The following is a 23,098-nucleotide window of genomic DNA, read 5'->3' as shown; positions in this document are numbered from 1 at the left end:
CTGTTTCTCTCCACCCTGTCTTCTTTTGTTAATGTCTCTCTGTTTCTCTCCAACCTGTCTTATTTTGTTAATGTCTCTCTGTTTCTCTCCACCCTGTCTCTCTGTTTCTCTCCACCCTGTCTTCTTTTGTTAATGTCTCTCTGTTTCTCTCCACCCTGTCTTATTTTGTTAATGTCTCTCTGTTTCTCTCCACCCTGTCTTCTTTTGTTAATGTCTCTCTGTTTCTCTCCACCCTGTCTTCTTTTGTTAATGTCTCTCGGTTTCTCTACAGCAGGGATCATCAACTAGATTCAGCCTCTTACCGATTTTGTTCTTAAGCGGATGGTCAAGAAATAAATACAAATTAGTTGTAGACTGTAAATTGACCGCAAGAAGCCCAAACAGTTAACATTTGACTAAAACATAATCATTTCAAACCTTTTTTACATTTGGATACGATCACATACGTCTCTCTATTATGTGTGTGAATACTTTGGAACAGACTTCCAACATTAAAATTACTTGGAGCTGATTTGCTGGTGTTTTTAGTCTTTTCTGTCCCCCAACACTTGGGGGGGCAAAATAAAATAACCCTCGGGCCAAACGTAGGTGGCCAGTTGGGGAACCCTGCTCTACATATTTTTCCCTTTCCCACTCTAGTTATGTCTCTCGTGTCTTACCTCTTTCTCTCTAATAACTTTTACCAAATCTACTCAAACTCTTTCTCTCTTCTGTGTTCCTCTCTTCCAGTTGGGACGACAGCAGCTCGGTGAGCAGTGGGATCAGTGACACCGTCGACACAGATGACATCAACACCAGTTCCTCAGTCAGCTCCTACGTCAACACTCCGTCCGTCTCCTGCAAGGACATAGAGGGACAGGTAGGTTCTGCCCCAATCAGGGGCGTGGCAACCATATAATTAGAATGACAGTGAACAGACATTATGTTGTTTCTTTTTTCTATTTTATAATAAAGCCAAGAAACGCTTATTAAACTTTAATTTCCCATCAATAAACTCTGATTATAGATCACGTGATGTCCACAGCCAGATATTTCCCTGCTGATTTTCAATTAGTAGTGCTGAGCGATTAACCAAAATGTTTTGGGGTTGTTGATCAACTAATTATTAAAATATTTTAATTCCATGTAGATTTTTTTTTGTGAGCCATCCAATTATTCACAATAGAAATTAGGTCAAGTAGGGTCGCAATTCAACGGCTTAGACACGAGAGGTATGTGGCAGTGTCAATCACGGACTACAAAAAGAAAATCAGCCCCGTCGCGAACCCCCGATGTTTTGCTCCCAGACAAACTAAACAACTTCTTTGCTCTCTTTGAGGACAATACAGTACCACCGACATAGCCCGCTACCAGAGACTGTGGACTCTCCTTCACCGCAGCCAACATGAGTAAAACATTTAAACGTGTTAACCCTCGCAAGGCTGCCGGCCCAGACGGCATCCCTAGCCGCATCCTCAGAGCATGCGCAGACCAGCTGGCTGGTGTGTTTACGGACATATTCAATCAATCCCAGTGTCAGGACCCGGTGCGAGAAACAGTCACTAATAATCGTCAGAACCCAGAAGATGAGGCAGACACAGCAGTACTAGAGATGGTGGTTTAATTAAAGAACAAAATCTTCAGGCAAAGAAACTAAATCCACAATGTCCAAAAATAAAGCCAAAAGGCACAAAATGGAAATCCTCCAAAATACAAAAGAAACTCCACAAAGTGGCAAAAAACAGCAGGGAAAAACAAACCTCAAAAGACTACTCAAATAATACACAAGAACTAAACCAGAGAACCTCTGGAAAATCCAACAAGAGAAATATCTGAATAAAACAAGACTTGGGCTGGGGCTGGGTGCTAACTTACAAACACTGAGCAAGGAACTGAGGAACACACAGGGTTTAAATACTAACAAGGGAATGACCTACAGGTGCAAACAATAATTAGAGCAAGAAAAACAAAAGGTACAAAAAAGGTGCAATGTGGACATCTAGTGACCAAAACCCGAACAGTCTTGGCCAAAACCTGACACCCAGTCTGCTGTTCCCACATGCTTCAAGAGGGCCACCATTGTTCCTGTTCCCAAGAAAGCTAAGGTAACTGAGCTAAACCACTATCGCCCCGTAGCACTCACTTCCGTCATCATGAAGTGCTTTGAGAGACTAGTCAAGGATCATATCACCTCCACCCTACCTGATACCCTAGACCCACTCCAATTTTCTTACCGCCCCAGTAGGTCCACAGACGACGCAATCGCAATCACACTGCACACTGCCCTATCCCATCTGGACAAGAGGAATACCTATGTAAGAATGCTGTTCATCGACTACAGCTCAGCATTTAACACCATAGTACTCTCCAAACTCGTCATTAAGCTTGAGACCCTGGGTCTCGACCCCGCACTGTTCAACTGGGTCCTGGACTTCCTGACGGGCCGCCCCCAGGTGGTGAGGGTAGGAAACAACATTTCCACCCGCTGATCCTCAACACTGGGGCCACACAAGGGTGCGTTCTCAGCCCTCCTGTACTCCCTGTTCACCCATGACTGAGTGGCCATGCACGCCTCAAACTCAATCATCAAGTTTGCAGACGACACTACAGTGGTAGGCTTGATTACCAACAATGACGAGACGGCCTACAGGGAGGAGGTGAGGGCCATCGGAGTGTGGTGTCAGGAAAATAACCTCACACTCAACGTCAACCAAACAAAGGAGATGATCATGGACTTAAGGAAACAGCAGAGGGAGCAGCCCCCTATCCCCTATCCACATCGACGGGACAGTAGTGGAGAAGGTGGAAAGTTGAATGTTTACTATTTTTGGCTTTGGAATTTCGATTTAAAAAGCTTGTCATTATTTTAATTTCATAATGCATTTCATGTAAAAAAAAAAATGTTTAACCGAAACCGAATCAACCTCAAAAAAGCACTAATTGCTCAGCACTACCCATTTAGGCTGAGGTAGGAGCGTTTAAGCTCTCCTGTGTAATATACCAGGGACTTATATACTTTGATTCTTTTGGCCCCAATCATTTGAATGGGTACATTAACCTGAACATAACTGCATACACTAGGCTGCCTCTTAACTTTCACACTTCAGTTATAGAGGTTGTGGAAGAAATAAGCAGAGTGAAACGTTCATCTGTTTCTGATCTGTGTTATATGCTGATGTGGTTGCTTCAAAGTGTTGATTGAAGTTGCAGCCTAACACACATCACCTCCCACTTCATCTTATCCTGAATGGATAAGATTAAGAAAATTTGTATGTATTTATTCTCAAGTGCACATGTTCACCTTTTAGACTACTGATTTGAGGAGAAGACGTTCTGTTTGCCATATTGTAAAAGTGTCTCAATCTAGATTCTTGAGACTGCATGAAGCAATCCTTTTTAGGTGCTTCTGAACAATGTAGACCAACTAGATTGGCTTATTGAAGTTCACTCGGTGACAAGAGTCACTAGAGATTCAAAGCCACAAGAGGGTAGAATACATTTCAGACGTTGCTTGTGAACCCTCAACCTGCTCCGTCAAGCCTTTGAACAGTGAGTCATTACTCAGTCATGATATGAGGATATGAGGCAGAATTAACTCCAACCCACTCAATTGGGCACAAACTGGTTGAATCAATATTTGCAGCAATAGGTGATAATATCTCTCTAGGAGCTGATCCGTCGTCAGTATTGTGGATTAATTATAATGTTAAGATAAGATTTGAATGGAGAAAGCTGATCCGAGAGCCCCGCTGCTTTTCTTTCGAACCTACCAGTATCCACACATGCCTCAACGACGCACACAGCAAACGTTCTCTCTGCTTGGTGTTTTGGGAAATACAATTGTATCTTTCAAATGTAAAAAAAAAAAAAAAAAAAACATTTTGGCGACCCCGACTTTGAATAACGTTGTTTTAGATGGTTGAAAGCATTGTGATAACACTTGGGAAATTCAACTAACTTTTGCAGTCTTTTTGAGTGGGTGAATATAGGTTGTAATCTCAATGATCAACTTCTCAACCAAATATTACCCACGTTGAAATGACAGTGTACCCACAGGGCCGTGACTGCACTGAACCCTGCTTTAGAGCTGACCAGGGAGGGAGCCATGGGGTGAACTTTTTTTAAGCTTTATTTGACGAACAATTTAGTCTTTAACAATGATAGCCTACCCCGGCCAATCCCTCCCCTAACCCGGACGACCCTGGGCCAATTGTGCACCGCCCCAATGGGACTCCCGATCACGGCCGGTTGTGATATAGCCCGGGATCGAACCAGGGTCTGTAGTGACGCCTCTAGCACTGAGATGCAGTGCCTTAGACCGCTGCACCACTCAGGAGCCGAATTTATGGGCTTAACTACACACATGACCAAAAGTATGTGGACACTTGCTCGTCAAACATCTAATTTCAAAATCATGGGCATTAATATGCTGCTATAACAGCCTCCACTCATCTAGGAAGGCTTTCCACTAGATGTTGGAACATTGCTGTGGAGACTTGCTTCCATTCAGCCATAAAAGCATTAGTAAGGTCGGGCACTCATGTTGGGCTATTAGGCCAGGCTCACAGTTGGCATTCCAATTCATCCCAAAGATGTTCATTGGGGTTGAGGTCAGGGCTCTGTGCAAGCCAGTCAAGTTCTTCCACACCGATCTAAACAAACCATTTTTGTACGCACCTTGCTTTGTTCACGGGGGCATTGTCATACTGAAACTGGAAAGGGCCTTTCCAGAACTGTTGCGACAAAGTTGGAAGCACAGAATCGTCTAGAATGTCATTGTATGCTGTAGCGTTAAGATTTCCTTTCACTGGAACTAAGGGCCCGAACTATGAAAAACAGTCCCAGACCAATATTCCTCCTCCATCAAACTTTACAGTTGTCACTATGCATTGGGGGAGGTAGCGTTCTCCTGGCATCTGCCAAACCCAGATTTGTCTGTCGGACTCCCAGATGGTGAAGCGTGATTCGTCACTCAATAGAATGCATTTCCACTGCTCCAGAGTTCAATGGCAGCGAGCTTTACACTCCAGCCGACGCTTGGCATTTCGCATGGTGAGGTTTGTGTGCAGCTGCTCGGCCATGGAAACCCATTTCATGAAGCTCCCAACAAATAGTTATTGTGCTGATGTTGCTTCCAAAGGCAATTTGGAACTCGGTAGTGAGTGTTGCAACCGAGGACAGAGGATTTTTACGCGCTACACGCTTCAGCTCTCTGCGGTCCCCATATGTGAGCTTGTGTGGCCTACCACTTTGCTGCTGAGCCGTTGTTGCTCCGAGATGTTTCCACTTCACAATAACAGGACAGCACTTGAAATTTGACAAACTGACTTGTTTGAAAGGTGGCATCCTATGACGGTTGTCACGTTGAAAGTCACTGAGCTCTTCAGTAAAGGCATTCTACTGCCAATGTTTGTCTATGGAGATTGCATGTGTGCAATGTGTGCTCGATTTTATACACCTGTCAGCAACGGGTGTGGCTGAAGTAGCCAAATCCACATATTCACATATTTATTTCCACAAATCCATATATTGAAGGGGTGTCCACATGCTTTTGTATATACAGTGTAGTAGTAGGCCTGACCCATGTCCTTATCAGATACACCTCAACACTCACAAACTTATGTCTGTCATCATTGCTTATGTGGAAGACTGTGTGATAGAAGCAGTTTCTGTTATTCCAAAGATAACCACACACTGTTCCTATAGAGAGACAGTCTCTTTTCAGTGGAACATCCCGACAACAGCACTGAGTGAGTTTTTTCAGGAATAAAGCAGTTGGCATGGTTGTGAATGTGATGTAGAATACTGTTCAGCAAGGTTATTTCCAGTCATAAAAAGGAACTGGGTAGACGAGAGGAGCGACTGCAGCTTTGGCACCCGTTTTGTTTTCATGTTTTTCTACCATTAAGGCTTTCACTGCATCCTCCCGTGCCAACGAGTGACTTAAAATCAAACAGTAGAATGCAGACGGCCCCAAAACCAGCTCTTCAAGCCAACATTCAGTCACAAAGTCCCCTCCCATTTTCTCTGTAACTGTATTGCCTTTTATAGAATTGCTTTGTGTTGCATTTTTCTGCTGCTCTGTAGAATATGGCTTGGATTTATTATTGAGGCTATAGAGATAACAGTGTTTATGATTCAGGCTGATAAAGAAAGAGGCCATTAAAATTCTTTCCCTGGCAATCATTTTTTATGAGTATTTTCAGTAGCTAGTTGAACAATGACCTGTTATAACCAAGGCTGACGTAAGTTTGGCGAGCGCTGGGAAAACACACTACAAAACACAGCTTCAACACATTGTTTATTTGAACGGCCAATGTAATGGTCCTGTTCGCCTGCCTCTACCTCTCTTTCTCAAGTCTTTACTTATCCAATTTTTTCATTTTGAGGCGGTAATGTTGATACATGAAGCATGAAGTCGTGATACAAGAAGTCGTCTTTGCTGATTTCCTGTTATAATCACTCCAGGCCCTGTCAGGGACTGTCCAATGTAATCCACTGCTAACTCTCCTGACCACGGTCTTGTTCATTAGGCACCAAACGGAAGCAAATGGACTGAAACAGGGAGGGACTACCTCGACCTGTCCAATAGAAAGAGTTCATTTTCACTTTGTATTGCAACGCGTTTAAAAAAATATATATATATGTTGCATACCTTATTGAACTCAACCAATGTTTGTGAAGTGATTCAGCCACATGCCTCAGATGAAAAGCCAGATGGGCAGCAGTGACATCAACCAGCGTTAATGTTCAACCACAGAGTTAATGCCTCAGATCCACACATTACTTCTGAGATGAGAGCAGACTGCACCCAAATTAGAGAAAAATCCTCATCAATATCAAGTTCCTGAATAGGAATCTTTTCCCTTGGCGGTTGAGCAACAGCTCATAGAACAAAGAGGATATTTGTATAATGTGATGTTTAAACAAGCATCCTGGTCTTGACGGTGTGTTTGTAATGAGTGCTGTTTGCTGATGAGAATATGAAAGCATTCACAGTAATAGGGACATGTGGAGTTGTTTAACTGGAATGATGGCATAAGGCTGAGCTTATGGTGGGAGGTAATAGACCAGCATTTCCCAAACTCGGTCCTCAGGACCCCAAGTGGTGTACGTTTTGGTTTTTGCCCTAACACTATGCATCTGATTCCAATAATCAAAGCTTGATGACTAGTTGATGATTTGAATCAGCTGTGTAGTGTTAGGGAAAAACATGCGCCCATTGGGGTCTCCAGGACTGAGCTTAGGAAATGCTGGTCTAGACTAGTAGACCATTGCTTTTCTTTCTGCTTGCTCTAGAGTTAGAGTATGTACAGCAGTGGTGGCTGGTGTCACTTTAAATGGGGAGGACAGGCTCATAGTAATGTCTGGAACAGAGTGAATGGAATGGTCTCAAACACATCTAACACCTGGTTTCCATGTGTTTGATACCATTTCATTCACTCCATTCATTATTATGAGCCGTCCTCCCCTCACCAGCCTTCTCTGATGTACAGTATCTACAGCACAATAAACAGAAGTAACAGATGTTTGACGTTTGGTTTCCCTCAGCTCCAGACGGAAGCAGAGAAGCACTCGGCCATCGAGCAGAACTCTGTGTGGTCCGGCAGCGACGAGGTCAAGAGGTCAGGCGGTGGCTCGGACAACGGGGTCAAAATGGAGTCGGGCTCCAAGTATTGCCGCCACCCCTCAGACATGTCGGACGAGTCGGACAGGAGCTCCTTGGGCCTCAATACGCCCTCCATGGCCCACACAGGCTCCTGGAGGCGGGGAATGAGCGCCCAGGTGGGTGTAACCTCGCCCAGGACCAAGGTCCTCATCACGCCAGGCTGTGCAATGCTGAAGACCCATGTTACAGGTACGTTACATACAGAGTAGAGACAGACGGATCCCAGCAGCCCCACTGTCTCTATATTGTTCTCTATCGGTCTGAACTATACTGAACAAAAAGATAAATGCAACAAAGTGTGCTCTTCACATGTACCGGGCAGATGGCAGACAATGTGTATGACATCGTGTGGGTGAGCGGTTTGCTGACGTTGGGAACAGAGTGCCCCATGGTGGCGGTGGGGTTATGGTGTTGGCAGGCATAAGCTACAGACAATCAAGCAATCAAATGTATTTATAAAGCCCTTTTTACATCAGCCGATGTCACAAAGTGCTATACAGAAACCCAGCCTAAAACCCCAAACAGCAAGCAATGCAGATGTAGAAGCACCGAGGCTAGGAAAAACTCCCTAGATAGGCAGGAAACCTAGAGAGGAACAAGGCTCTGAGGGGTGGCCAGTCCTCTTCTGGCTGTGCCGGGTGGAGATTATAACAGAACATGGCCAAGATGTTCCAATGTTCATAGATGACCAGCAGGGTCAAATAATAATAATCACAGTAGTTGTAGAGTGTGCAACAGGTCAGCACCTCAGGAGTAAATGTCAGTTGGCTTTTCATAGCCGATCATTGAGAGTATCTCTACCGCTCCTGCTGTCTCTAGAGAGTCGAAAACAGCAGGTCTGGGACAAGGTAGCACGTCCGGTGAACAGGTCAGGGTTCCATAGCCGCAGGCAGAACAGTTGAAACTGGAGCAGCAGCACGGCCAGGTGGACTGGGGACAGCAAGGAGTCATCAGGCCAGGTAGTCCTGAGGCATGGTCCTAGGGCTCAGGTCCTCCGAGAGAGAGAAAGAGAGAGAGAGAGTTAGAGAGAGCATACTTAAATTCCCACAGGACAATGGATAAGACCGGAGAAAGACTGATCCTAGCCCCCCGACACATAAACTATTGCAGCATAAATACTGGAGGCTAAGACAAGAGGGGTCGGGAGACACTGTGGCCCCGTACGACGATGCAATGAACACAATTGCATTTTATAGATGGCAATTTGAATGCAGAGAGATACTGAGACGAGATCCTGAGGCCCATTATCTTGCCATTAATCCGCCGCCATCACCTCATGTTTCAGCATGATAATTCGCTGTCCCATGTCGCAAAAGATCTGTACCCAATTCCTGGAAGCTTAAAATGTCCCAGTTCTTCTATGGCTTGCATACTCACCAGATATGTCACCCATTGAGCTTGTTTGGGATGCTCTGGATCGACGTGTATGACAGCATGTGCCAGTTTCCGCCAATATCCAGCAACTTCGCACATCTATTGAAGAGGAGTGGGACAACATTCCACAGGCCACTATCAACAGCCTGATCAACTTTATGCGAAGGAGATGTGTCGCGCTGCATGAGGCAAATGGTGGTCACACCAGATACTGACTGGTTTTCTGATCCACGCCCCTACCTTGTTTTTAAGGTATCTGTGACCAACAGATGCATATATGTATTCCCAGCCGTGAAATCTATAGATTAGGGCCTAATGAATTTATTTCAATTGACTGATTTGTCTCAGTAAAATCTTTGAAATTGTTGCATGTTGCATTTATATTTTTGTTTAATGTATATGTATGTGTTCCTGTAGTGTGTGATGAGGCAGCCAGCAGTCAACCACGGAGACGTTGTGTCTGGTGGGCCATGGTTGATAGACTGTCATGTCTCCACCCACAGGTAAAACGGACGACGCCAAGGTGTCTGAGAAAGGCCAACATCATCTCTCTCCCCGGGCCAAGTGTAGCATGCAGCGCTCCCCATCAGACACGGGCCGCAGCAGTGGAGATGAGGCCAAGAAGCCCCCCTCCTCCTCCAGCTCCAACCGCACCCCCACCACCAACACCTTTGGATTTAAGAAGTATGCAGGAGGAGGTATGACCATGGTGACAGCCAGCGGAGTGACCATCACCAGTGGCTCCGCCACCCTGGGGAAGATCCCCAAGTCAGTGCAGCTCCACGGGGGTCGGGGTCTTGGTCGCCAGGCCAGTGTGGATGATGGCTACCTACCTGTGAGCTCACACTCCAACCTGCAGTACCGCAGCCTTCCCCGGCCCAGAAGAGCCTCTGGCGGGGGACGCAGCACAAGCCGCTCGTCCAGCACCAGCATCGACTCCAATCTCAGCAGCAAGTCCAACACGCTCCATGGCCCCAAAAGCCGCAGCCAAGTCCCCAAACCCAGCGTTGGTGGCATCCCCCTTCCTGGCTCTGGATCCAACCAGACAGACCGGGAGAAGGGGGTGTCCTCTGAAGCCAGTCCCACAGCCCAGGGAGCCAGGCAACCAGGGGGAAAGTACCCGGACGTCTCCTCCCCTACCATGCGCAGGTCAGCCCACCACCTCCATACCCCTAGCCCCAGTCATCAGGCACTGTCTCACACTAACACTGGATGAGTCTGAGAGCTCCTTCCACCAGCACTGAAAGCACTACCACACCGGCCTGCTTATGATTCCCACTGGGCAAAACTGGTTGAATCAATGTTGTTTCCACGTCATTTAAACCCCAAAAGCTATGTGAATGGTGTTGAATCAACATGGAAAACTCATTGAATTTTCAAAAAAGAATCAACGTAACTTTTTAAATAAATCCAATGACATGACATTTTTTGTTGATTTCACGTTACATTCACAATAGTTGACAACTCAGTCAAATGTAAATCAAAACTAGACGTTGAACTGATGTTTGTGCCCAGTGGGTTATGTGACATATTCAGGCACAGTGCAAACTGATTTTAGTTGGGACAATCATCATATCAGCGTTGTAGTAACATTAAATAAAACTGAGAGCTCTTGGCTTATCGGGGTTTCATGACGTTTTTTGAAGTCTGCCCATGAATCGTGAGTGATTTAAAAGGCTTGGCTTATCACTAGGCCTCTCTTGATATAATGGCCTATCAGTGGTCATTAAAAGCAGGATGACAGGGCCCAGACTGAGGGTCCAGTGTTTTCTCTAGCTTAAACCCAGTGCTGGGCTGACTGGTGTTGCTTTATCTGATGCTGCTGCTTGGACTTATCTAACTAATTGCCTGATGAGGTAATGAGAAAATAGAGCATCTGTTTCCCCTCAGTGGTCTGAGAGTCTCCCTTCTCATTTAACCCTTGATTATTTAATGTTGTCCAAGCTAATATGGCGTCTGTAGGACACACTTTACATCCTGCTTTAATGTAAATGACGTGTTGATAAAAAGGCGCGGTAGAAGATGTATGATAGCTGCTCACACGGACAGCCATACCGGACCAGCGAATCAGAGAGATGGATATATTTGTCTTGTGATGATGTGATTATACCATGAAGTAGGGATTGTGTTGTCGTGGCAACGTTATAATACGCACTTGTTTCGCTTATCTTTGCATTAAGGAGTATTTTAATCAAAGATTACTTCAACAATTCCCTGCCTAAACCCATTTACCATTTAACTCTCCTCTCACTCTTCTCCTCTGCTTCCTTCCCGTGCCGTCCAGACTGTTCGGAGGCAAGCAGGCTAAGCAGCAGGCCCCAGTCACCACCGCAGAGAACATGAAGAACTCCACCGTCATCTCCAACCTCCAAGCCAACTCTGGCCAGCAGGGTGGCGCTCTGGACTCCCCCTCGGCCAGTAGCGGGGGCAGTAGCCCTCTGTATGGGGGTGGAGGTCGTCTGGGTGTGGAGGCCCACTCCCTCTCCCCCCTGGCCTCCAGTCCCAGCTCGGCCCTGTCCACCCCCTCCCACAGCCTGGCCTGGAGCAGCACCCTGAGCAGGGACACTCTGAGCCCCGGCTACCCCTCCCTCAGCAGCCTTGCCACCAGCAGCGAGTCCATCGACCTGTCTCTGGGCAGCGGAGGCCACGGACACCACGGCCCTGGTCACGACACACTGCCAGCCTGCGTCAGGAACAACGGCATCAAAACTGGCTTCTCAGACAGGTAGGAGTGGGTTTGGTTTAGGAGCTGCCATGTGTGGCTATTTGTTTTAATGTCGGCTACATGCTCTCCTCTCTTTTCTTCCCTTTGTATCTCAACCTTCGATCTGTTGTGTTCATGAGGGTTTAGTCCCTTTCTAACAGTAGAGTTTGAGTGGCCATATTGATGATATAGGAGATGATAGGAGACTGACTCCTAGTTGTTGGTGTAATGAAAGCATGGATTGTATCTTGACTGTTGATCTCTCTGTTTCCCCGTTCTATCTGTGCTCCTCTCTCTGTTGTTTACCCTTCCCCCATAACCCCCTACACCACTAACCCCCTACACCACTAACCCCCTACACCACTAACCCCCTACACCACTAACCCCCTACACCACTAACCCCCTACACCACTAACCCCCTACACCACTAACCCCCTACACCACTAACCCCCTACACCACTAACCCCCTACACCACTAACCCCCTACACCACTAACCCCCTACACCACTAACCCCCTACACCCCTAACCCCCTACACCACTAACCCCCTACACCACTAACCCCCTACACCACTAACCCCCTACACCACTAACCCCCTACACCCCTAACCCCCTACACCCCTAACCCCCTACACCACTAACCCCCTACACCACTAACCCCCTACACCACTAACCCCCTACACCACTAACCCCCTACACCACTAACCCCCTACACCACTAACCCCCTACACCACTAACCCCCTACACCACTAACCCCCTACACCACTAACCCCCTACACCACTAACCCCCTACACCACTAACCCCCTACACCACTAACCCCCTACACCACTAACCCCCTACACCACTAACCCCCTACACCCCTAACCCCCTACACCACTAACCCCCTACACCACTAACCCCCTACACCACTAACCCCCTACACCACTAACCCCCTACACCCCTAACCCCCTACACCACTAACCCCCTACACCACTAACCCCCTACACCACTAACCCCCTACACCACTAACCCCCTACACCACTAACCCCCTACACCACTAACCCCCTACACCACTAACCCCCTACACCACTAACCCCCTACACCACTAACCCCCTACACCACTAACCCCCTACACCACTAACCCCCTACACCACTAACCCCCTCCCTACCCCCTAGCCTTAGCCCTCTCTCCTCTCCCTTGGGTAGTCCCAGCCGAAACACTTTACCCCGGAAACAGGACAGGTAAATGTGTCTATATGGAGTTAGGCTTGCTTGATGGTGAAACAGCTGCCTGTGTGTAGTGTCCTGTGTTTGTGAAGTGAAGTGACTGTTGGATGTTATCGCTGCCGCCATCTCTTTCACAGCATGCATAATGCCATCTGCTGGCTACACTGGGAAGGACAGGGCTGGAGTCTGAAACCTAATCTTGAGATGTATATCAAAGCGTATAGAACTAAGAAAGATCACACCACAGCTGTGAAGCTTCTATAGGTAGCTGTTATCTGTAGCTGTGTCCTGTCTCTATATGTTTTGTCTACGTGTTCAGAATGGCCACACACCTACCTCCACCAAACATGAATTTCCCCTATGTTTAGGTTTTTGGGCTTCTGTGATTAGATGTATATTACACCCGTTGTTTTACTCAAACAAGGGCTGAACTCCCAAAACAAATCTCTGTAAGCCACCATTTCCTTGAGCAGTTTACTCAGGAAAAAAATACATACATAAATGTATTTTTTTAAGTATTTATTTTTGTATAATGTTTTTTGGGGGGTGGTATTAAGTATTGTTTTCATGAACGTACATTGACATACAACTTCCACCTGTATCATACAATATATGATGCATGATCCCATGCTCTGTGATTTTGTAGACCATGTTGTGATTGTCCACCCTGCACATTATCACACAGCCTTGATGTTACCCATGTGCCTCCCTGTCTACCAACAGCCTAGGTTATTATCATTATCTGTGCAGATTGTGACTTGCAGCATTCACACAAAGATGTGGATGTGAGGTGGATTTTCAGCATCTCCTGTCATCTCTCTGCAGGTACGGCCACCTGCCCCAGCTACGTAGTCATGACGACCCCCGGGATTGGCTGCGTTCCCACTCTGCAGGAGGTCTTCAGGAGTCTGCCGCCAGCTCACCCTTCTACCCCACCTCCAGCCTCACCTCGCCCTCCGGAGCCCGCTTCAACTTCTCCCAGCTTGGTAGGTGTAGCCTCAACCCCCCCTACTCATCACTTTGATTAGCACTGTTGGAACAGTGATAGTCATCACTGCACAATTAACTAAATATTGTGTACATGCTGGCTTAATGTTTCGTCTCTCTCAAGAGACTTCTCCGATAGTAGCGGTGATGTAAGGAAAAGTAGTAGTGATTATATCTGTTATGTTGTATTGCACTCTTACTTTCCACTATGAGTGAAGAGTAAGAGACAAACGGCAAATATCTGATCAATGCCCTCTGTCAATGTCTGTTTTTAAGATATTCTTTGACCTTTGTTATGTGACGGTTGTGTCCCAGCAGGCAGCCCTACCACGGCGGCACAGATCAACCTGGCAAACCTCCGCAGCGGCCTGGCCAATCAGGACGGTTCGTATGACCCATACAGTGACCCCCGTCTGAGGAACTCGTCCATGTCTCTAGAGGAGAAGAGTCGCACCATGACCAGCTCTGGGTCCTTCAGAGAAGGCCTGGAGGAGGGTAAGACAGACTGACATACCCCTCCGTCTATCTGCTATCACACAGAGCCTCAGAGAAATTGAGAGCTTGGGACTATAAGGTTCTAGCTGCATAGCCGTGTTCTGTTCAATGTTCTCTAACTATATAGTACTCTAAATACTCCAATTCATGTTGTTAAGTTCAAAAGAATACCAGATAAAAATCACTGACACCATTCAAACCAAGAATCATCTTTTTGCAGAAAGAACCTTATCGTCCCAAGCTCTCGAAATGCAGGTACATTTATTTCTTTGTTAGATGACTTCCACTCCACATGCATGTGTGAACTTCCATTTTACTTCTGAATGGATTATATTTCCTTTAAAAAATCGAGCCATGCTTGCAGATTGTTGTTTACTAAGAGGGTTTTTTGAAAGCCTTTTTAACAGGGCACTATTGAAAGACATACTTTTTTTAATTTACAAAATTAATGTTTATTGAATCCACACGCTTGTTCAACCAACCATTTAAATCACTAGTGAAGTATTTCATTACCTTTATTATTTCAGTCTTTCCACATGTTTACAGTTGAATTGGGACGTACAAAGAAGCAGTTTGTTCGATGTACGTACATAAACTGAGGTTTGATGATTGACTACACTTCTTTGGCTGAATGGCTTGGTGCTCTTGTGGTTTATTGCTTGTCCCGAGGCTCTCTTTTTAACTGATCCCTGTATGATGCCAGGTTCTTGGCTGGTGTTGGCTGTTGATTTGTTCGTGTCCAAGGGCAAGTCTCAGAGTCATGTTGAGCTGTGGTGTTGTGGCATGTAGGCCAAGGTTAGGAGGAGGAGGAGAAGAAGGAAGAGAAAGGCTGATAAATATCTCCTCTCCCATCGCAGATTGACATCTGACTCAACACCAGCTCTACAGACCCGCTCTCTTTCCAGACAGGAGCAGGGCACAGGGCTGTGTTTGATGGCACTCCAGTGCCTACTTTTCTACTTTAGATCACAGGTGATAGAGTAAACCTGGGAAAATATCTGCTCTAACCACAGTACATGTAGATGTACTCTACCTTCTTTTAGTACTCCTAAATATATGTTTCAGAAAAGACAAGCATCCATTCCCAACTTAAAAAATGAATCCAACGTCCTAGCATGTAAAGGTGTAATCTGGGATATGTAGTGCAGTTCAATGGTCATTTCAAAGAATAATATAGGTAACTGCCAAAATAATGGAAACACTTGATAAATGAGGGATACAAAGTATATTGAAAGCAGGTGCTTCCACACAGGTGTAGAATTAACATCCCATCATTCATTACCAGCTCTACATATATAAGAAATATGAATGTGTTGAAAATCTCAAATTGTTTGCATAGTCAACTTACACAGAGCTCTGAAACACACACTTATCCCACCAGAAATGCAACAAGGGGTCTTTTCATAGTCCTGGTTAAACCTGGTTTCAAAAAACAGATAAAGCAACACCTCGTGGCACAAGGCCTCTCCCCTATTTGACCTAGATAGTTTGTGTGTATGCATTGATATGTAGGCTACGTGTGCCTTTTTAAAAATGTATGTAGTTCTGTCCTTGAGCTGTTCTTGTCTAATGATGTTCTGTATTATGTCATTCTGTATTATGTTTCATGTTTTGTGTGGACCCCAGGAAGAGTAGCTGCTGCTTTTGCAACAGCTAATGGGGAGCCTAATAAAATACCAAAATAACATCATGCTTTGGGTCAGGTATACAAATGCTGGGCAGGCCCTGTTACCTATTATTTTGGCTACCATGGCTAGAATAAGAGATCTCAGTGACTTTGAAAGAGGGGAGACTGTTGGGGCACGTTTGGCAGAAGCTCCAGTGACAAAAACTGCTCAACTTGCTGATATTTCACAATATGCCATTGCCGTCTCAGTCACCAGATACCAATCCTATTGAACAATTACGTGAGATTCTGTAGTGGTGCTTGACACAGCGTTTTCCACCAATGAAAACAAAATGCCAAATGATGGAAATTCTTGTGGAAGACTGGTGTCTCATTCCCTACCATCCAGGGCTCCCGAGTAGTGCAGCGGTCTAAGGCTTAGTGCTTGAGATGTTACTACAGACACCCTGGTTCAAATCCAGGCTGTGATTGGGAGTCCCATTTGGCCGTGATTGGGAGTCCCATAGGGCAGCTCACAATTGGCCCATGTTTGACCGGTGTAGGCTGTCATCGTAAATAAGAATTTGTTCTTAACCCACTTGTCTAGTTAAATTAAGGTAAAATAAAAAATGATCCATCCACACACGTCAATGAACTCTGTGACACTTGAATCAGTCTGGAGAACACACTCAGGGCTCTGGATAACTAGGGCTTGTTTTTACAAAGGCAGCTAAGCATTTCGTTAAGTTTGGCACATCCCCTTGCTGTCGTTTTAATCCTGCAGGGATATTGTGGTTCCATTAAATGATGATGAATGAAGAGAGAGAGGCTGTGTTATTGTTATGGCATTGACAGTACTCACTAGAGAATATGTAAGGGATAATCAACAAGGGCCTATGCGTTCTGTGGAAATTAACGAAGGACTGTGTTCATTTGCAGGTAGAAATGTGTTTAGGTTTACTAGATAGCTACAGTAGTTGCCTTGGTAACCAAACAAACAGACTTGCTAGTTAGCTAACCAAACCATCAGTCCTAACTTGCTATTATGGAAATCAAATTCAATGTTTTCAATTCGACTTTTGCTTTCAAAATCAGCTCAAACATAGAACATGTAAGAATGAACCATAGCCATTGAATCTACTATGCTCATATACCGTGCGTTATGGGGAATTGGGGCGGCAGGTAGCCTAGTGGTTAGAGCATTGGACTAGAAACTGAAAGGTTGCAAGATCGAATCCCCAAGCATGATGAGGTGTAGGTTAATGACTGCTGGTAAAGTGTGAACGCATCATACAGTATGTCTCACAAGGGAGATGTTGAGTTTGGACATGTGAACTGTAGAGTTAGCCAGACTGGTGCTGCTGTGTGGGTTTCAACCATATCAGCACAATTAAAGTGTAGGCTACAAAGTAAACTAGTTACAGTAACAGTGACACACACACAAGTACAGCACCTCTGTTGTAAACGTTCAGTCAGGGGACCTGTTCATGCATGTTCCTGTTTCCAGTCTTCAGGTTGAGATGAATCCCTGCTTACATGGATCATACACCCACCACTGGTTGAATCAAAGTTGTGACGTGTAATTGACGTCTGTGCCCAGTGTGTCATGAATGATGTCGGCAGATGAATGAGTTGAACGTTGTGTTTTTGTTTCTCTCCAGTCCACGCCTCCTCTGTGTCTCTGGTGTCCAGCACTTCGTCTGTCTACTCCACGGTGAGCGCCACTTCGCTGTTTGTCTATGCACTCCACTGACTATCCAAACACATGGATATGCTAAGGGCTGGTTTCCCAGACACAGATTAAGCCTAGTCCTGGGCTAAAAAGTTATTTTAATTGCAATTCTTCAAGCATGCTTTTTAGTTTAGGACTAGGGTTAATCTGGTTTCCACTAGCTTCCATAGCCACAAAGTCAGATTCCCCAGCCACAAAGTACAAATGAGCTCCATTTTTGGTCTAAATTTAAGGTTACACTCTTAGAAAAAAGTTCCAAGAGGAACTCTTAGAAAAGGGTTCCAAAAGGGTTCTTTGGCTGTCCCCTTAGAAGAAACCTTTTTGGTTCCAGGTAGAACCGCTTTTGGTTCCAGGTAGAACTATTTTGGGTTCTCTAAAGGGATCTACCGGGAACCAAAAAGGGGTTCTTCAAAGGGTTATCCTATGGGGATAGCCGAAAAACCCTTTTAGGTTCTAGATAGTGTAGGGTTAGGCATAAGGTTAAGGTTATGTCTGAATTGACTGCTGAATCGCGTTGCTAGTTAACTGTGCTCCTAGGGATTCACTGTAGCCTTAGATGGAAAATGAATATGTTCAGATTGTTTGTCATGTCGTCTTATCCCATGCATACTCTGACATGCTAAACCCTATTTGTTTCCTTCTCTTTGCTCCTCTTCTATTTCCATAGCCTGAGGAGAAAGCTCAGTCAGAGGTAAGAACAACTTTGTGTACTTTACTTTCACACAATGTGACACCATTGATTCGTATCATAGCCTTTTGTGATATGTAACATATTACACCATACTGTGACCTGATTACGAGGGCCGGACTACTGCATTTGGGGCACCGGGGCACTGACCTATGGGGGCCCACCACCCCCCAATATCATTTTTTTTTTTTACTTACTGCATTTCAACACATTTTGCCATGGTGCAGAGAGAAAAATGTACAGTTTTGCTATTCTACACATTTTCTCATGAGGCTAAGAGAAAATGTTGCTATTTTAAAGCAAATGTCCTGCTATTCTACACATTTTACTATCATATGCTATCTGATTTAATTTATTTTGGAGGGTTTGGGGGCCCACGTAGCAGTATAACCATTTATGAGCCCTGAAGTTATTTGAGTAATACAAAGGCTTTGTTAGCAGCTGAACATGTACCGACTGACCCAGCTGCCCCACAGGAGCAACTAAATCCCTATCATTCTTCCTCAAAATACTCTGTTATATTCAATGGAATACATACTACTGTATCATGTATGGTATGTATCGTATTTCCTGTAGATAAGCATGATCTTGTTTTTCTGTTCTCAGATTCGTAAACTGCGGAGAGAATTGGACGCCTCCCAAGAGAAGGTGTCTGCTCTGACCACTCAAATGAGTGCTAATGTAAGTATGATGGCAAAGGGTTACTATGCTTTGCACTGTGGCTCTCATTGTTATGCTATGCTGGTAGAAACTGTATGTAATGTCTTGGTTGTGCTCAATGGAACTAATTTGTGTTAATGTTGCATATTACCAGCATTTCAAATATCTAGAAGTCAAAGTGTTCCAGCATTGCGGATGGTGTTTTTTTTGTTTACCTTTGCGTGGCTGCCTAAAGCACATTGAACATGACACTGTGTAATGGTCTGAGAGGGGAAGCATTGAACATGACACTGTGGAATGGTCTGAGAGGGGAAGCATTGAACATGACACTGTGTAATGGTCTGAGAGGGGAAGCATTGAACATGACACTGTGGAATGGTCTGAGAGGGGAAGCATTGAACATGACACTGTGTAATGGTCTGAGAGGGGAAGCATTGAACATGACACTGTGGAATGGTCTGAGAGGGGAAGCATTGAACATGACACTGTGTAATGGTCTGAGAGGGGAAGCATTGAACATGACACTGTGGAATGGTCTGAGAGGGGAAGCATTGAACATGACACTGTGGAATGGTCTGAGAGGGGAAGCATTGAACATGACACTGTGGAATGGTCTGAGAGGGGAAGCTTTGAACATGACACTGTGGAATGGTCTGATAGGGGAAGCATTGAACATGACACCGTGGAATGGTCTGAGAGGGGAAGCATTGAACATGACACTGTGGAATGGTCTGAGAGGGGAAGCATTGAACATGACACTGTGGAATGGTCTGAGAGGGGAAGCATTGAACATGACACTGTAGAATGGTCTGAGAGGGGAAGCATTGAACATGACACTGTGGAATGGTCTGAGAGGGGAAGCTTTGAACATGACACTGTGGAATGGTCTGATAGGGGAAGCATTGAACATGACACTGTGGAATGGTCTGAGAGGGGAAGCATTGAACATGACACTGTGGAATGGTCTGAGAGGGGAAGCTTTGAACATGACACTGTGGAATGGTCTGATAGGGGAAGCATTGAACATGACACTGTGGAATGGTCTGAGAGGGGAAGCATTGAACATGACACTGTGGAATGGTCTGAGAGGGGAAGCATTGAACATGACACTGTGTAATGGTCTGAGAGGGGAAGCATTGAACATGACACTGTGGAATGGTCTGAGAGGGGAAGCATTGAACATGACACTGTGGAATGGTCTGAGAGGGGAAGCATTGAACATGACACTGTGGAATGGTCTGAGAGGGGAAGCATTGAACATGACACTGTGGAATGGCCTGAGAGGGGAAGCATTGCACATGACACTGTGGAATGGTCTGAGAGGGGAAGCATTGAACATTACACTGTGTAATGGTCTGAGAGGGGAAGCATTGAACATGACACTGTGGAATGGTCTGAGAGGGGAAGCATTGAACATGACACTGTGGAATGGTCTGGGAAGCATTTAACCCCATATCTGCTCTATCTGCTCTCTGAATGCAAACAAACACAATGGCCCAGCAGTAACAACCTAATGAAATGGTGCATCCTCTGGCCCGCATCCACACTGGTCATGTGATCTCACAACAGAGATTTCACAACAAAGCAGGTTGGAGGTTCTTGCAGCTGTGGAGACTTGGTGTGGAGTATGAAGGCTGTAGCCCCATGTAAGAGCACTCGTGTTAAGCTGCTAGAGTATGGCCTGACCCTAACAGCCCTACGAGACAGACCTGCACTAGGACCTGACTGACTGACTGACTGAATGACTGACTGACTGGCTGAATGACTGACTGGCTGACTTACCAAGAATAGACGGTTTGGCTGACAATGTCACAAAAATGCATTGATGTAGCCGAGAGGTGTGTATTGTTTAATTCTGAACGGTCATATAGCTAGCAACAATGACAAGAAGCCGCCATGTGGGGAATCGTAGGTGGCTTGTTTTAGCTAGTTTTATCTTCTTATCCATACCATGTCTTGTTTTGAGTGATGTCATGCTAATATGTCAAAAACTTTGCAAGCTAGCTAACCAACAACTCTAACAATGTATTTGAGAGACAAGTGCTCATTCTGCAAATGTATTTACAGTATGTTTTCAATAAACATTTGGAGATTAAATATACAGTGCGTTCAGAAAGTATTCAGACCACTTAACTTTTTCCACATTTTGTTACGTTACAGCCTTATTCTGAAATTGATTAAATATGCATTTTTTTTAATCAATCTACACACAATACCCCATAATGACGAAGCGAAAACAGGTTTTTAGACATTTTTGCAAATATATAAAAATAAAAAAAATACCCTATTTACGTAAGTATTCAGACCCTTTGCTATGAGACTAGAAATTGACCTTAGGTGCATCCTGTTTCCATTGATCATCCTTGAGATGTTTCTACAACTTGATTGGAGTCCACCTGTGGTAAATTCAATTGATTGGGCATGATTTGGAAAGGCTCACACCTGTCTATATAAGGTCCCACAGTTGACCGTGCATGTCAGAGCAAAAACTAAGCCATGAGGTCGAAGAAATTGTCCGTAGAGCTCCAAGACAGGATTGTGTCGAGGCACAGATCTGGGGAAGGGTAACAAAAAATATCTGCAGCATTGAAGGTCCCCAAGAACACAATGGCCTCCATCATTCTTAAATGGAAGAAGTTTGGAACCACCTAGACTCTTCCTAGAGCTGGCCGCCTGGCCAAACTGAGCAATCATGGAAGAAGGGCCTTGGACAGGGAGGTGTCCAAGAACCCAATGGTCACTCTGACAGAGCTCCTCTGTGGAGATGGGAGAACCTTCCAGAAGGACAACCATCTCTGCAGCACTCCACCAATCAGGCCTTTATGGTAGAGTGGCCAGACGGAAGCCACTCCTCAGTAAAAGGCACATGACAGCCCACCTGCAGTTTGCCAAAAGGCACCTAAAGGACTCTCAGAAACAAGATTCAAGATTCAAGAAACAAGATTCTCTAGTCTGATGAAACAAACTATTTAGCCTGAATGCCAAGCGTCACGTCTGGAGGAAACCTGGTACCATCCCTAAGGTGAAGCATGGTGGTGGCAGTATCATGCTGTGGGGATATTTTTCAGCGGCAGGGACTGGGAGACTAGTCAGGATCAAGGGAAAGATGAACGGAGCAAAGTACAGAGATCCTTGATGAAAACCTGCTCAGGACCTCAAACTGGGGCGAAGGTTCACCTTGCAACAGGACAACGACCCATAAGCACACAGCCAAGACAACGCAGGAGTGGCTTCAGGAAAAGTCTCTGAATATCCTTGAGTGGCCCAGCCAGAGCCCGGACATGAACATCTCTGGAGAGACCTGAAAATAGCTGGGCAGCGACACTCCCCATCCAACCTTGCGGAGCTTGAGAGGATCGACAGAAAAGAATGGGAAAAACTTCCCAAATACAGGTGTGCCAAGCTTGTAGCGTAATACCCAATAAGACTCGAGGCTGTAATCGCTGCCAAAGGTGCTTCAATGAAGTACTGAGCAAATGGTCTGAATACTTATGTACATGTGATATTTCCGGGGGGGTTTTTGCAAAAACTTCTAAAAACCTGTTTTTGCTTTGTCATTATAGGATATTGTGTGTAAATTGAGGGGGGGAAACTATTTAATCCATTTCAGAATAAAGCTGTAACGTAACAAAATGTGGGAGAAGTCCAGGGGTCTGTGTACTTTCCGAATGCACTGTAGTTTACATGTTGTCAACAATCTAAGCCAAGCCTGTCTGTTTTGCCCCATAGTTGCACACACGTCAGTTTTGTTGCTTAACAACCAACCCGTCTATACTCCTGGAGCTAATCTGTGCAGCTTGATAGTGGAGCAGTCAGCCAGCCACATGCCCCAACACCAGCGCCTCTGTCTGATGGAAGCCCTCCAGATCTGTTCCCCGCATTCTCTTCTGCCTTCAGCTTATGTTCCGTGGAGGATGGGCTCTGGGCTGTGATAGGAATCAGGACGTGTTTACTCATACCTCTGTGTGATGATCAGAAGCTCAGAAGCTATCAGTCTTC

At 45.4% G+C, this 23,098-nt stretch overlaps 1 protein-coding gene across 5 annotated transcripts in view; it reads left to right on the top strand.

Moving 5' to 3' along the window:
• The window catches only part of LOC139584410 (neuron navigator 2-like), a 94,837-nt gene that overhangs the window by 53,380 nt on the left and 18,359 nt on the right, over positions 1-23,098 (top strand). For 2 of the 5 annotated variants that reach the window (XM_071416192.1, XM_071416193.1), the window contains 10 exons: positions 730-859; positions 7,531-7,837; positions 9,526-10,171; positions 11,307-11,747; positions 12,881-12,946; positions 13,757-13,917; positions 14,234-14,413; positions 17,681-17,733; positions 18,419-18,442; positions 19,046-19,120. In XM_071416192.1, the coding sequence (XP_071272293.1) occupies positions 730-859; positions 7,531-7,837; positions 9,526-10,171; positions 11,307-11,747; positions 12,881-12,946; positions 13,757-13,917; positions 14,234-14,413; positions 17,681-17,733; positions 18,419-18,442; positions 19,046-19,120 (2,083 nt within the window). The remainder of the gene's footprint in view (positions 1-729; positions 860-7,530; positions 7,838-9,525; positions 10,172-11,306; positions 11,748-12,880; positions 12,947-13,756; positions 13,918-14,233; positions 14,414-17,680; positions 17,734-18,418; positions 18,443-19,045; positions 19,121-23,098) is intronic. The other 3 variants (XM_071416196.1, XM_071416195.1, XM_071416194.1) reach the window with 3 other exon arrangements.

Source organism: Salvelinus alpinus, chromosome 9 (genome assembly GCF_045679555.1).
Source record: "Salvelinus alpinus chromosome 9, SLU_Salpinus.1, whole genome shotgun sequence".
In the NCBI taxonomy this organism is placed as follows: domain Eukaryota; kingdom Metazoa; phylum Chordata; class Actinopteri; order Salmoniformes; family Salmonidae; genus Salvelinus; species Salvelinus alpinus.
Note: the sequence above shows the minus strand (reverse complement) of the source record. Positions and strands in the feature narration are given on the sequence as shown.